This window comes from Brachyhypopomus gauderio, chromosome 17 (assembly GCF_052324685.1).
Source record: "Brachyhypopomus gauderio isolate BG-103 chromosome 17, BGAUD_0.2, whole genome shotgun sequence".
Classification (NCBI taxonomy): Eukaryota; Metazoa; Chordata; class Actinopteri; order Gymnotiformes; family Hypopomidae; genus Brachyhypopomus; species Brachyhypopomus gauderio.
Window position 1 is genome coordinate 20,761,574 of NC_135227.1, and position 14,849 is coordinate 20,776,422.

The window sequence follows — 14,849 nt, forward strand, 5'->3', positions numbered from 1 at the left end:
TAGAATGACACACGTGAGGCTTCACACTGTAGAATGACATGTGAGGCTTCACACTGTAGAATGACACACGTGAGGCTTCACACTGTAGAATGACACACGTGAGGCTTCACACTGTAGAATGACACACGTGAGGCTTCACACTGTAGAATGACATGTGAGGCTTCACACTGTAGAATGACTCACTCTTCGGTTGATGACATTTGACAACTGAGGCCTGAATTTCATTTTTTGAGATTCTCCTAGACTACCTTGGTTACACTGTTTAAAAAACAGTAGCACTGTTCTAAAATGCCTTGAAACAATGCTCAAAACCAGACACACATTTTACAAATACTCAAATACCGTGTGACTCCAGTTATTGTACTTTTATTTCAGTAAGTCTGAGTGGTAACTCCTTGAGTGAGACCTGCAGACCACTCCTGCCCCTCCCCCTGTTCCTGCCCCTCCCCCTGTTCTTGCTCCTCCCCCTGTTCCTGCTCCTCACCCTGTTCCTGCCCCTCCCCCTGTTCCTGCCACTCCCCCTGTTCCTGCCACTCCCCTGTTCCTGCCCCTCCCCCTGTTCTTGCCCCTCCCCCTATTCCTGCTCCTCACCCTGTTCCTGCTCCTCCCCCTGTTCCTGCCCCTCCCCCTGTTCCTGCCACTCCCCCGTTCCTGCTCCTCCCCCCGTTCCTGCTCCTCCCCCCGTTCCTGCCCCTCCCCCTGTTCCTGCCACTCCTCCGTTCCTGCTCCTCCCCCCGTTCCTGCCCCTCCCCCTGTTCTTGCCCCTCCCCCGTTCCTGCTCCTCCCCCTGTTCCTGCCCCTCCCCCTGTTCCTGTGTCCTAGAGTTCATTAGGAGAACCAAGCAGGTCCATGAAGCTACCACCTCATGACCGTTAAATGAGCCCTTTTCTCCCACACGTTTTAATCATGAAGGTAACTCTAGCGTTAGAGGTACTGCTCCACCAAGAATGAGACGTACGTTAACAACATTTTTCAAACATGTTAAAGTATCTTGATTATAATGACCAGCGAGGTTCAGTCTGTAGGCTGTTTATTGGAATAATTCAGCAGTAATTCAGGAGTAATTCATCTATCATGTGTTTGAATGGGCCAAACTGCTTTTATAGCATGACCTTAGAGGAAGGGTGGCCTGTCAGAGATCTGTCCCACCGTATTTATTATTTCTTTTGAAACAATGCATAAGTATTAATATAATTCTTTAGATTAGCTCCAGGGATCCCTCCCCTTACAGGTACAGGTAAGAATGCGATGGAGAGCCCCGCCCCCTGAGTGCTGTCTCTCTGGTTTATATATAGTGCTTATTACTGTGCTCATAAATCCCCCTGCTGACTGAATTACTCCTGCTTGTTCTCTGGTACAATGGACGAATCCTGGGGCTCAACACACCATCTCAACAAATCTTCTCTCTACTGTCTCCCAGCACTTTAAACCACTTCAAATCATTTTCATGGCTGCACTATTAAAATGTGTAATTCACACCTGCCATTTAACTGATACATAACACGGGCAAACCTGCTGCCTTCAACTCTCAGTCCCTCTCGCATCCATAAAACAAGATTACAAATGGCAGAACTAGTAGTGTTTAAATATGTACAAACATCTTGTCAAGATGAGACAAGTATGAGTGTGTCTGTATGTGTGTGTGCGCATGCATGTATGTTCTGCATGTGTGTGTGTGTGTGTTTGTATGCGTGTGTGTGCATGCATGTGTGTGTGTGTGTATGCGTGTGTGTGTGTGTGTGTGTGTGTGTGTGTGTGTGTGTGTGTGTGTGTGTGTGTGTGTGTGTGTGTGTGTGTGTGTGTGTGTGTGCATGCATGTGTGTGTGTGTGTGCATGCATGTGTGTGCATGCATGTGTATTCTACATGTGTGCAGGAGTATGCTGATGTATATGATCTTATGACAGAATAGCTGAACTATTTCACAGCCAACACAAATCCTCTATTAGACATTTCTCTCCCTCCCTCTCTCTCTGTAAATGGGAGTGTGTGTTTAGTAAAGTGCTCCATTTAGCATTGTGACTGCAGCAACTACTGTGTGCATGCGTGTTTGCATGTGTGTGTGTGTGTGTGTGTGTGTGTGTGTATGTGTGTGTGTGTGTGTGTGTGCATGTGTGTGTGTGTGCATGCATGTTTGTGCATGCTTGTGTGTGTGTGCGTGCATGTTTGCATGTGTGTATGCATGCGCTTGCACATGTGAGCACGTTTGACTGTGTGTGCTTTTCTGTACATGTAAAGCTCTACAGTATAGAAAATATGATTTAGCAAACAAAATTTCAGTCACTCAGCTGGACAATGTGAGAGAAGTGGTCAATAAATAAATAAAGGTGGTTTTGTTTTCGTTTTTGGTAATTATAGCTGATTTAATGCTCCGCTACAAAAGTTGTCATTTGATACGCTGCACAGAATCGTCAATAGATCATTGACAAAACCAGAAAATTAGTGTTCAGATCGTTGAAAAAAATTATGTTGTGTGACGTCACAACCTTGACACCTTTGTTACCTCTGCCGGATGACGTAATGAAACAAATTCTTATTTCCTGGCATCCTGCTGTGTGCCAGGCGCGGTAACCCGTCCCCCAGGACTGTTATTACAGCCTATTTACCAACTTTGTTGAAAGCCATGTGCACGTTTTTTGAATCGGAATCAATACGATGATCCTAAATGGGGACTAGGTCGGTATATGTTTCGTTCACTGGGAAATTGTGAGTTTCAGTGACAACCACAAACCGAGGCGGAGACGTCTGTTTATAGACGTGTCGGACGGTATGTTTACCCTTTTACCACGAACTTTCTCCCTGACTGGTAGGTAAAGTGGACTCAAAGGTGAGAGGCGAAGGCAACAGTACACCACTAAACCTCTTGAAATGTGACAGGTGCACGTCTTCTTCTCAACGGCTTCTTCTTATCAGATTCCACCGCTCGTAGCTACTGTCGTCCGTCTCGGAGGCGCCTTTTCTCTTTTGAAGTTTGGCTTCGGCGTGCATTCACGTGGCAGCGCACGTGTAATGATCCCTAATTACAATAGCATCATCCGGGGATCCTGTACCTGACCTGGTACCACGTGACCCAGTGTAACCAAAACTGGACGTTTGTCTCCCACGATTGACATGCGCGTTATAGTGAATCTGAGGCAGATAGAGAACTAAACCCTCGTTTGACGGACCTGTGAGTAGAGACCTGCCATTTCTCCACTGCGCCTCTAATGAATTTTATTGGAGCTAATTTAAAAACACTTAATGATGGCTAATCCGGAAATAAAATGGAAGAGTGATAATGTCTTTAAATGAATCTGTTGAGAGATCATATTTTGGCCCGCAAATTAATTCCGTACTGTTAAATTAACTCCGACAGAAACCTGTAAATGTAACACTACTCTCAGTAATGTCAGTAATGACAAAGTAAAACTTAAAATAAACGATACACTGTATTTGTTTCCTTGAACATATATGTGTGTGTTCTGGCGATGTTTCAGAGTTCAGGAGAATATTTGTGTTTGTCAGTATTCATTATATCAAGTGCTCTATATATCTCAGTGTTCCACATTTGTAATAAAACTTTCCTTATCATGTCCTTATAAAATTTTCTTTGTCATTGTCATATGACCTAATATATTTGAAATATATTAAATTCATTTTGAGCTTTGAGTTTATTAAAAATAAACACAGTGGTTTGTGCAAATGAAGCCCTTTACCGTACACAGGAAGAGGCCTTATTTAATTATTTTTGGATGCGAAATTGAAAGGTTTTCATTCTGCTAAGCATTTATTGTTAATGAAAATGTTTGCTCCATGAGACCATCTCTGTAAAACGTGCCGCGTGTCTAACTGACGACCTTAATCTCACATCACTCCTTCACCTTATTTATTCAGTGTAATGTCACTGTACATTACTAATGTTGCCGCATTTTAGAACTAAATTTATTACCTACGATTTAAATAAATAAAGGAAATAGATTATTTATCTAAAAACCTTTTGAATTCACTTAACTAGGAATAAGCAGCTCTAATGCCTACATGTGCGAAATGAAACATTTTCATTTAAAACGGAGAAACGGAAATGACGTTATTAAACTTTAATGTTTTTTTTCCTTATCACTCCTCACATAACGCGTAAAATTGTTTATAATCAAGGGACAGAAATGTAAATAAACGTACAAAATAATTATACACACGGTGTATTTTATGACATGTACAGAAGCTCGCTGCTTTCGTGTTTTACACATATAGGCTCGTATAATCGCTGCATAATAAGAAATGTGTATTTTTTAACCAAATATTGGGGTATAAATAGATGTATTCTGCCGAACAGAGTTAGATTCAGTATTTGTTTTCTTATTTCTCCTCACTCGTTTTTTGCAATGCGTACAGAGTCAGTATTCAATTTTGTTATAAAGGCTATATAAGGGTAGAGGTGGTAGATTGCTTCCCGGGTAGTATAAGGGCGTTGGGAAGGCGATGGAGCGGGGCAGCGGCACCCGGAGGAGGGAGTTCTCTCTGAGCACCAGCGGCATCCCCACCAGCGTCTGCGCCGACGCGTGCGCCATGTTGGCCGCCTCCAGTTCCGCGGACAGCTGCCGTTTCCATTTATTTCGCCGATTCTGAAACCACGTTTTGACTTGAGTCTCCGTTAGCTGGAGGCTGGATGCGAGGCAGGCCCGTTCGGAGCTGCTCAGGTACCGCTTCATGTCGAACGTGGACTCCAGCTGGTAAACTTGACTCCGCGAGAAAACCGTGCGCGTCTTCTTCTTGGCGGAGTTACTCTGTTTGTCCGGGGCGTCTCGCTGCGTCTCCTCACACACGGGAGACATTTGGCCACAGGCCCTCGGCTCGTCTTTGTAATCCGGTAGTAAGGACTGCGATAGATGTGGCGCTCGGTCTAGTCCACCCTGTCCAGGTATAAGTCCTTTGGTACCTACAAGCGTTGGAAAAAAATGTTAACGGACAGAAGGCTGTTGTAATTCATAAATATGAAGCAATATCGCACTTCAACAATACTGAACTGCTTTGTGTTGTAGTGAACTGTTGCACTACACGTGTAGGCTATATATCGTTTTTAATTATGACACCTTTACGGATCCGGTTGTGATCACCGGTTTTCTATTGTATATTATTAGAAACGTGCACGCGTTTATTTATTTTTTGCTTCAAGCCCATTTTTATGTTGTATGTCAGGAAATCAGCTCTTTCGAAACTTGTGTCTGGTGGAGTTTTCCGCTATCAAATGTCCCCAGTGTTGATGCTTCACCCAAAAAGTTCATATGTGAGCTGAGCGACTGCTGAAAGGTACGAGCGCCCCGTTAAAGAAACAATATCATATATTAACATCCATGCATCATTTTAATTAAATTAGGTTAAATTTAACGCTCAATTAACGAAATGTGGCACATTTGAGTAGCGGGCGGACTCGGTTAACCTGGTGACGCGGTAGAAAAGACGCAGTGAATGATTTGACCTTTCCGTGCTCGCTGGAGCGGATACACTGAATTAAATCAACAGTGTCTCACCAGGTCTGCTCTCTTGACTTCTGTAGGAACATATATCGCTATAATAATATATGTGTTGCTGTTATTAAAGTGTAATATTTTGGCCTGCACAGTAAAGTAAAGACTATGCTCTATTAAAATGATTAGAGACTCTGATAGTAAACGCGTCTAAGTTGTGCGCACAAATGTTCGTGCAGCTCACCGAGGCAGGAGAAGTTGAGAGGTTGATGCCGGTTGCACGGCTCCGGTAGCCCGGGCTCGGAGCAGTAGCAGTCGCCCGAGTCCTCCCCTCCGCTGCACTCATCCTCGGACGACACGGACCGGGTCCGTTTCCTCGGCACCGCTTTGCTGTCCTCGCTCGCCGTGCCGAGAATCGACTGAATTGTGAAGCTTGAAATTGGGGCGGGCGAACACTTGCTTCCGCTGTCCTGGGAATGACTCATTCTCGCTTCATAACAATGACAACGCTGGTATGATAAAATATATGTACAATATTTAGGCTACATGTAAAGATAAAAATCCTGCGTTATTTTGGAAAGGTTGTGTGAAACGACTGAGCTATTTTTAAAAGTAGTTTTTGGTGGGGCTCAGGAGCGTGCGAATGCATCCCTCCCCACGTCCACGCGCTCTGGTCTCGAGGCGGGGTTCACGTGCGCTCATTTGCATGTAGGTAAGCCCGGCGCTGGCCAATCACGCGCGCAAAACGAGCCCGCAAACTTCAAACCGTGTAAGGGTCGTGGTACTGAAAGACTCACACAAACTGTGGATAACTTATAGTAAAACCGGTCCTGTTACTTTAAATAATCAATTCACTTAGCATTTTTTTCCAATGTTTTAACAACTAAAATTAGGAACTGTTATACAGTCCGTGGCCCATTTTTGTCAACTCAGTTTCGTGTAGCTCTGTCTCTTCATATAAAACAGGGTTAGGGCCCTTTGGCGGCTATCTGAGCATCGCTGCCAACATTGAGCCGTTTCCGACTGGAGGTGTCGTCATTACTGCACGCAGGATTCGGTTCTTACTTTTTCTTTGCCGGCTACTGGCCTGAAATAAGTGTATAATTGCTACATAGCAAAATGCAAACATTGATTATGTGTGATTATGTTTAGCAGATTTATAGGACTCTCAATCGCATATTTAATCTGCAAGAGTCTGAGATGGTTCTGAATTTTTTTTAACCAAATACAGGGATTATTTATTGTTTAAGTAAATTGTAAACATTTTTGACAAACTTTACTAAATGCAACTGATACGTAGGCTGTAAGAGATCTTACTCAAAATGACCAGTTTCGATACAGCACGTAGTACAAACAGACAACATCTAATATACTAAAACAACATGTGTTACAATTCTCAAAAAAGCACTTTTTATCAACAATCGTTAGGCTTTCAAAAGACCGCTCACCATCACAGCTGTACCATCTGAACTCTGGGTCAGAACTCATATATCATATTAAACAGCCGTTTTAAATTCCACCAGCCTTATGCTATAAATGGCAGATTGGTCAAACAATCCAGCATACAGTCTAGGAACTAATAATGGATCCTATCTCATTTTTCTTGAAAATAATAAACTCATTCCACGTCCATTATCTCCGTTTAAGAATTAATTTGATCATTATGTCGGACTAATCTACAGACTCCGCGGGCCAGATCGCACGGGCAGGATCCAACTAATTGATTGACTAATTGATTGGAGGGTGGGCACGTGCCCCACCTCTGACTCGTGGCTCGGGGGCAGCTGGGACGGCGCGCGCCGCTGGCCCCGCCACATTAGCGCTCGTTAGCGTTTTCTAAAGACCCCCGACATTTTATAAATGCTCGGGCTTTGTTAAGATGACAGCGCGTGAACACCCAGCGGTAACAGCGGGAGCAAGAGTCGACCAACCTTCACCCCGAACACCTAAAGCCGTACACACATGGGCCCCTAAAGAAGCACAATATATGTGTGTGTGGTGACTATATATATATATATATATATATATATATATATATATATATATATATATATATATATATATATATATATATATATATATATATATATATATCCCACACTTCACTCATGCTAATTGGTGCCTTGAAAATATGCACTTGCGCCGCGTTTTATGACATGCTTCTTACCGTTAATCGGTTTCAAATGTGTTCAAAACCATATATCTTGATTGTATATATTATACACTATTTCTAATCGAGTGCGTATTGACGTGTTACCTCTATGCAAACTCATTTTCTAATGTTCTCGCTTTTGGACTGGAAACGATTTGTACATACACACTGCCGTTCGTGGTGAGCTCTATATTTAAAAGTTACATCCTTATGTGTAATACTAACTGCTAACGACGAGGGAAATATTAGCTGAATCATGCGACCCTTTGAAAAGACTCATGAAATCATGAAGGACCATATGTCCACCGAATCGTCTCTTACGTGCAGAGTGCGTTAATATCGATCCTTCACGTAAGGCAACAGCCGTTACATTTTGAATGTATAACCTATTCTGATAACTAATTCCCATGTTATATACCCATATATATATATATATATATATATATATATATATATATATATATATATATATATATATATATATATAGTTATTACACACAGAGCACTTTTTTTTTGTTTGTTTTGTTTTCTCTTCATTTTTATTTCAAGAATACAAATGTAAATGTAAAGTTGGCCTATGAACTACGTTTTATAAAATATTTTCTGAACATTTGTTGAGCTATTTGTTTTTGAACACAAAGAAATGCATTTCAAGGCATTTCATATGCTAAATGTTTGAAAATTGCATCCCAGTCCAATATGGCAAAGTTGTTTTTAAGTTACAGCCTGTTAGTAGCAGACGTGTCCTAACCCGCGTTAACTTTCCTCTGATGGGCATCAGCGATTTATATGTCACAACTGCAACAGAAGCGTTCAGATCTAGCGGCCCCTAATCGCGCTGTCACGCGCTCTGGGCTGCAGGAGGGCCGCGCGGGCCTAACACGCGCTGCTCTCTGCTCAGTAAGAAAGATGAAGCCATGGGCGGCTTTGATCTGAGAATCAAGCTTCGATAAATATTAAACAAAGACCCCTTTACACATGTGTATTATGATATATGACTTGTCCAACTCTAAAATAAGGAAATTACCAGAGAAAATGATATCAATAAATTTTCTAAGTATAAACGCTGATTATGTTTCGATTTTCATTCAAGAATCCGTGGCCGGTCTTTTATTTTTTTCTCAAATGGTTTTTGGGGGGTGGGTGGTGGTGCTGGTGGTGGTGGTGGTGGTGGTGGGGGGGGGGGGGCAAGCAAGCAGGAAGCTCGAGCCCTGGAGGTGTACAATTTATGTAATCTACGGCTGGGAAATGAATTGGGTAATTTATTGGAAAACAGAAAGTCAAGAAGATTGGATCAGTACAGCCTATCCAAGGGCTCCTATCCATCAAGTTCCAATTAACAACCTAACCATTGAGTCTTAATGGGTTTCCAATCTACTGCCCTGATATACTCATCAATTCCTGAGGGAGAAATTAAGGGAATCGACCGGCCCTTGGCGTTGTGCTGTCATTCCTCTCCGCAACTATATGTCAAATTAAAAACACAATTAAAATTTAAACTGTTTCAATCAGAGGCTGCTTCGCAACCTATGTTTCACTTAATAGAACTTTGATGAAAATCTGATGCTCGCTTTCAATCACTAAGGCAAATGCGAAAGGTTGAGTAAAAAGAAGATATCCGATTTCTCAATCTCACGCGCACTCTCTCGCACACACTCACACACTATATATATATATATATATATATATATATATATATATATATATATATATATATATATATATAATTTTTATCTATATATTATATATGTGTGTGTGTGTGTGTGTGTGTGTGTGTGTGTGTGTGTGTGTGTGTGTGTGGTCGGTCAGATAGAAGATAGATAATGGGGTGATGTCAAAAGTATTTCAACCAAGAATTTAATTAAAATTTTTAAACTTTCATGGAGTTTTTGATTGTTTTTGATTAACCAAATGTGCTAGTATTAGCTCCAAAGAAAATGCGAAAACTGAGTTTGCTGTACCGTGAAATCACGACAAGAAGAATTATACATAACACACACAAATACGCATAGAGAAAATGACTGCAGTTGCGCTCTTAAACGTCGTAGGCTGCGCACAGTAATGCGTGATGTCGTGTGTTTAAAACACTCAACACTTCCGTCCAGCTGACCGCGCCAGGTCCCCGCTCCTTTACATAAAGATGTAACACAGATGAAAATAATCAAGCGATAATGTTTTTGTCATTTTATGCTTAGAAATCAAGGTCACCAGTTCACAAAAAGAAAAAAGTGAACAATGTCCTTGACTTGAAACAATATTTTACAGACATTAAGCGATCAATACTCGGCAGGGAACTGTAGTCCAATAATCTATTAATTCATCTTAATGGGATGTTGAGTTTGTATGATAGAAGTCGATAGGTGAGTTATGCTGATCAGACGCTCTGTGTAAGCGGCTCGGAGCAGAAGAATCCTCAACAGAAATAGAAACTAAGTCTTTACTATTACTTTGTCACATTGCTCATTCAGGGTCGGTTTCTATTATGGATATTTTATGAAAATATGTCTGTATAATGTGTTTTATAAACGTTTTTAAATTAAGATTAAAATAAGTTCAGAAACAACAGATATGCATTGCGAGTAGCGGGTTGTTTCAGTAAGTTTGAACATCGCTCTTTAATATAGACCCTTAAGTGCGTCGTGCAGCAGACACGGTTTAATTACTGCATCTTCATTTACTTCTCAAAGAAAACTAAACGTCACTCTTCACCTGTGTTGATATGTATTTGTAGAAATTTATGTAGTCTACAAACTGTGTGTTTTAAGCTCCCACGCGCTATGAGGGCTCATACACGTGCAGTTCCCTGGACGCACGTGGATGTTTACGTGTGTGTTTACACAGCAACTACTCACTCTCGTGCGCTCACACCTCCACGCGCACCCTGGACGCTTACACTCATTATACACTAGTTCCCGCTCTTCCGTCTTAGATCAAACACTATTTTATAGAACATCGCGTGTGAAGTCAACCGGATTTTTGTGTTCGTGTAAGTTGTAAAACCTACAATATGTTTCAGGCGGATTTTAATGTGTTCTGCATTCTGTCTAGTTTTATGTATTATCAAAGTCATTTCTATATTTTAATGAAGGTTTGCACTGTACTTTATTAAATGCTGCTTCAGGCGACTACCAATATATGCAGGCACGCACACACGCACAAATATGGAAGCATGGAAACTTTTGTATCAAAATTTAAACAAAAAAGTATATGTCACTTTTGACGTCCTAGACGTTTTAAAAGTGTTCAGTCGACATACATGCGCTTATTGATAGTGAGATTAATAAAGCACCCTCGTTTACCGGTCACTGACCGCGCTACCGTTTTCTTACGCCAAATTCTAGTCTATGATTAACATTCTAGTCAAGCTTGGTGTAATATCCGTCTTCGTAAAATCGAATAGAAATAGTAATAGAAATCACGTTTCAGCGTTTGATCTGCATTAGATGCATTTCTGTTCACTGTTGTCCTGTTGACACAGCGTGAGTTAAGACACGCGAACCGATATTTTATAATCCATTTATTTCACAACAGAAATCAGCAGTACAATATCAAAAAGTTTATTTTTGCTGTACAAAGGACAACTGTGATTAAATATTGTACCTTCACATATACACCAGGAACTGTGGTTATAGGTGTTAAAGAAAGATTGGTTTGGGTTTCATCCCCCGATTAATTCCAGTTTGATGAAGATCGAGTTATTAATGACTTAAACCAAATGTATGATTGTCCATTTAATGCACAGTGACAAGAAGCCAAATTCTACTCCAAGGTTTTACTCCTCCTCTATGTACCTAAACGTTAAATGTGTACGTTATTTAAGTAGCATCCACAGTCCTTGCAGTATTGCACACACAATGCAAAAACAACGATAAGTTTCTGCTAATTGTGAACAAAGTAAATTAATTTTGAAAGCCATGTTAAAATCTGATTTATGGGCGCAGGAGGCTTTCATCTGATTTTTAAATGAGGTGGAAATTTATTTGAAATTTTGTGAAACAATTAGAATCGTGGTAGTAGTAATAATAATAATAATAATAATAATAATAATAACAATAATAAGTTGTCCTCATTAGCGTCACATCCACAGTCTTTAAATTTGTCCGTTTTCAATATGAATTGTCCAACAAAACGTTTAACTTAAAGGTATAATAGTGTTCCCTTGTTCCCTTAAAAAACAAAACAAAAAATCTTTTCCATGTTTTACAAAAATAGCTTCCTCTAGTTTTCTTCCTTTTAGTTATTTTTTCCTGTAGTCTATGTAACATCATTTCGAGTTACAAAATAGAAAAAGAGAGATCTATTGCGTCCTCAAACCGGCCGTAGGAGCGGCACGGGGTTGACGATGGGGTGTGAGTAGTAGACCGGGTGGGGGAAGGTTAGTAGCGGCTGGCTCACGGGCACGTTGTTCGCCGCGCCGCCGCTGTCGGACGCCGAGTTCTCGTGGTACAGGATCGGTACCCGCACAATCCGCTGCGCCGCGGCGTGGCTCAGGTTCGCCGCCTCCAGTTCCGCTGCCAACTGCCGCTTCCATTTATTTCTGCGGTTCTGGAACCAGATCTTGACCTGCGTCTCCGTGAGGTGGAGCGAGGCGGCCAGGCCCGCGCGCTCCGAGCTGCTCAGGTACCGCTTCATGTCGAAGGTGGACTCGAGCTGGAACACCTGGCTGCGCGAGAACACCGTGCGCGTCTTCTTCTTCCGGCACGGCTTCTTGTCGGCGCCGTCCTCGCCCTTTTTCCAGTCCTCCACTCCTCCGTCTTTCTTCACCTCCTCCGTGTCGCTCTCCTCCAGCACGATCTCGTCGCCGCTCTTCGCGTCCTCGTCCTCGTCCTTACCGTCCGGTTCCGACTTGAGCACGAGCTCCGGGGAGTCTCGCTCCGAGGCGGGGGACGAGTCTCTCGCGCTCGTTTTCTCTGCAGCTGCAATGAGAAAGAAAATAAATACTTTATCTTCTGTACAATTATTATTTTGTTATATTCGTCACACGTCGCATCGAGTTGTGAGCACAAGTTACTACATTGTAATTTCATTCTGTATTTTTCGTTAGTTCCAGCCTAAAAGTTGCAAAACGTGCTTTACTTTTTATCTTACGTTTTTTTCGGAGATAATACGGCAGGACAGCGAAGAGGAATAATATAACATACGAGCCTCATTTTACACAGTTTGAGCGTTTTATAACATGGTGGTGAACGGTGTTAAAGCAGCGCAAGTAGACATATATATATATATATATAATACATGTATGTTAGTACAGGTGTGCAGGTGCTCCTACCTTACCTTGTGTCCTGTGCAGGTGCGAGGACGCGCTCAGGGTGTACGGGTACCACCACGCGGACGCGCGCTCCAGGTACGCCGGGAGACCAAAGCGCTGGTTCGGCACCTCAAAACGGGGAAAGTTTAGTTCCCCAACCTGGGCCAGCGAGAAGCCGTCCAGTCCCGCTTGCTTCACGGATGCCAAGATAGGTTTGGGTTTTGAAGGCTTGTTGTCACAGTTGAGGAGGTTTTTAATAGAAAAGGGCGAATCTTTGGCCGACGTGCACGTTTCTTGCGTTGTCTCGGGCATATTTGCTCGAAATGAGTCGTTCAAATATTTTGACAACCGCTGTAAAGTCTCGACCGTTTCTCGGATGCTTCACGGCTGTAAACGATTTAAAGTCCTTGGTAAACAGTTCCAGCGAGATCTTAAAAGCCGGGGTGATACTTTTGGCCGAATAGTCAAAGCGGCTGTTAAAAGAAGGGATAAAAAGAGGCGAGGTAAACAAAATTAATCAAGTTGATCATCTTCAGAGCGCTCAACTGTGAATATGATGCACATCGCGTCCAACTAGCGCCAGATACTAATGATGAAATAAAAATGTCAGCCAAGTTAAATGCAGAAAGTATACGGCGATTGGGCACGCACAATGGCAAATGGGATAAAAGAAGGGATGGGAGGTAGCCAGAGAGGGAGAGAGAGAGAGGGAGAGAGAGAGAGAACACGAGCACAGACAGGTCCAGCCTACCAGACATTGCGCGTTGGCTGCAGGTTGAAGACTCTCTCTTGTTATTGGTCTTATATAGTCCAATTAGATGGCAAATGAGCGCTCGCATTAACACGGAACGGGTTCAGTTTTAACGCAGCTGCCGCGGCGCTGCACGCGCAATCAAGAAAAGACCATCAACACGCGCGCTTATATTAAATGTGGCTAAAGTATTTTGGGAAATGTTTTGACGAAGATTTATATTGCACCAGTTCTGTTAATTTATCGAGTATATGTGAACTAATTAACGTGTTTGCGAGATGGTAAAATAAGCAATTCTTTTAAAAAAGAAAATCTCTAGCTAAAGACAAAAGTTACTTAATATTAGTTTCCCTCCTATAACATTGTTGGTTATTAATGTAGCCTAGGGTTAACCCTAATAGACGACTCCTTGTTTTCTAAAGTGGTAAGAGAGGGTTTTCTCGGAGATACGTAACCCGCACCCGACACACAGCCCCACGAACTGCAATATTATGCTATTTGTAAAAATGTAAGCCTCAAAAATTTTCACGCATTTCGGGGCGACGCGAGGTTTAACGAAAAGCTCCTCTTGCAATGAAAATAATTTGATGGGAATTAATTCACTGGATATGTTTAATTCAGTCACACACACACATACGTCAAAGGCAGTCTTACCTTTGCTATTCGCTTGGGGTCTTTCCAATTATACTTGATTAACCTCCATAAGTTTTTTCTCTTTCGAGCACTGCGTGATTGTGGTAATGACATGATTAACATCTGCCGTATCCGATACCATGAGTGAATGATTGCCTGCGATGATAGTGTCCTCTATGGGCTATGAGGAATTACTACAAGCACTGGCAAATCAATATTTAAATAGTATGCCAAGCTACTGTAAGGTATTTTATATCGAAAAATAATATACCTAGTAAACAAACAGTCCTATAACGAGGCTACTAATATACGAATAGTAACAATAATACTAATGATGATGATACCTCAAAATTAATAATACCACTGACTAAATTAGAAATCATATAATCGTATAATAATTTGTATAATCTGGTATAATCTTGTATTAGAGCAGAGGAAACACTAACGTAGGAAATACTAACGTAGTAAACACTGTCGTACCTGAAATGTCTCGACTAATTCTACCAAAACTTGCAACTTTTTGTTGCTTAGAGGATTTATTATGTTTGTGGTAATGAGTTGGAAAGACATCTTTCTGCTAAAACTTGCTAAATACATTTTGACCATCTGTAAAAACCTGTAAA

At 41.7% G+C, this 14,849-nt stretch overlaps 2 protein-coding genes across 2 annotated transcripts; both read right to left on the reverse strand.

Annotated features, from left to right (window-relative positions):
- Positions 1-4,059: 4,059 nt before the first annotated feature.
- hmx2 (H6 family homeobox 2) lies at positions 4,060-6,058 on the reverse strand. The gene is made up of 2 exons (XM_076978760.1): positions 5,687-6,058; positions 4,060-4,913 (listed from the first exon to the last, which is right to left on the reverse strand). Exons 1-2 carry the CDS (start codon positions 5,925-5,927, stop codon positions 4,372-4,374), a joined length of 783 nt encoding a protein of 260 aa, XP_076834875.1. The 5' UTR covers positions 5,928-6,058; the 3' UTR covers positions 4,060-4,371.
- Positions 6,059-11,140: 5,082 nt separating this feature from the next.
- On the reverse strand, positions 11,141-13,590 carry hmx3a (H6 family homeobox 3a). Its single transcript, XM_076978441.1, has 2 exons — positions 12,869-13,590; positions 11,141-12,510 (listed from the first exon to the last, which is right to left on the reverse strand). The coding sequence occupies exons 1-2, from the start codon at positions 13,152-13,154 to the stop codon at positions 11,903-11,905; spliced, it is 894 nt and encodes a 297-aa protein (XP_076834556.1). The 5' UTR covers positions 13,155-13,590; the 3' UTR covers positions 11,141-11,902.
- Between the last annotated feature and the right edge of the window lie 1,259 nt (positions 13,591-14,849).

Bases quoted from the DNA above. Each gene is read 5' to 3' on its own strand.
- hmx3a (XM_076978441.1), bottom strand. From the start codon at position 13,154: ATGCCCGAGACAACGCAAGAAACGTGCACGTCGGCCAAAGATTCGCCC. The intron at 12,511-12,868 runs GTAAGGTAGGAG...TTCTCATTGCAG, and splicing joins GCACCTGCACAGGACACAAG to CTGCAGAGAAAACGAGCGCG.
- hmx2 (XM_076978760.1), bottom strand. From the start codon at position 5,927: ATGAGTCATTCCCAGGACAGCGGAAGCAAGTGTTCGCCCGCCCCAATT. The intron at 4,914-5,686 runs GTGAGCTGCACG...CAACGCTTGTAG, and splicing joins TCTCAACTTCTCCTGCCTCG to GTACCAAAGGACTTATACCT.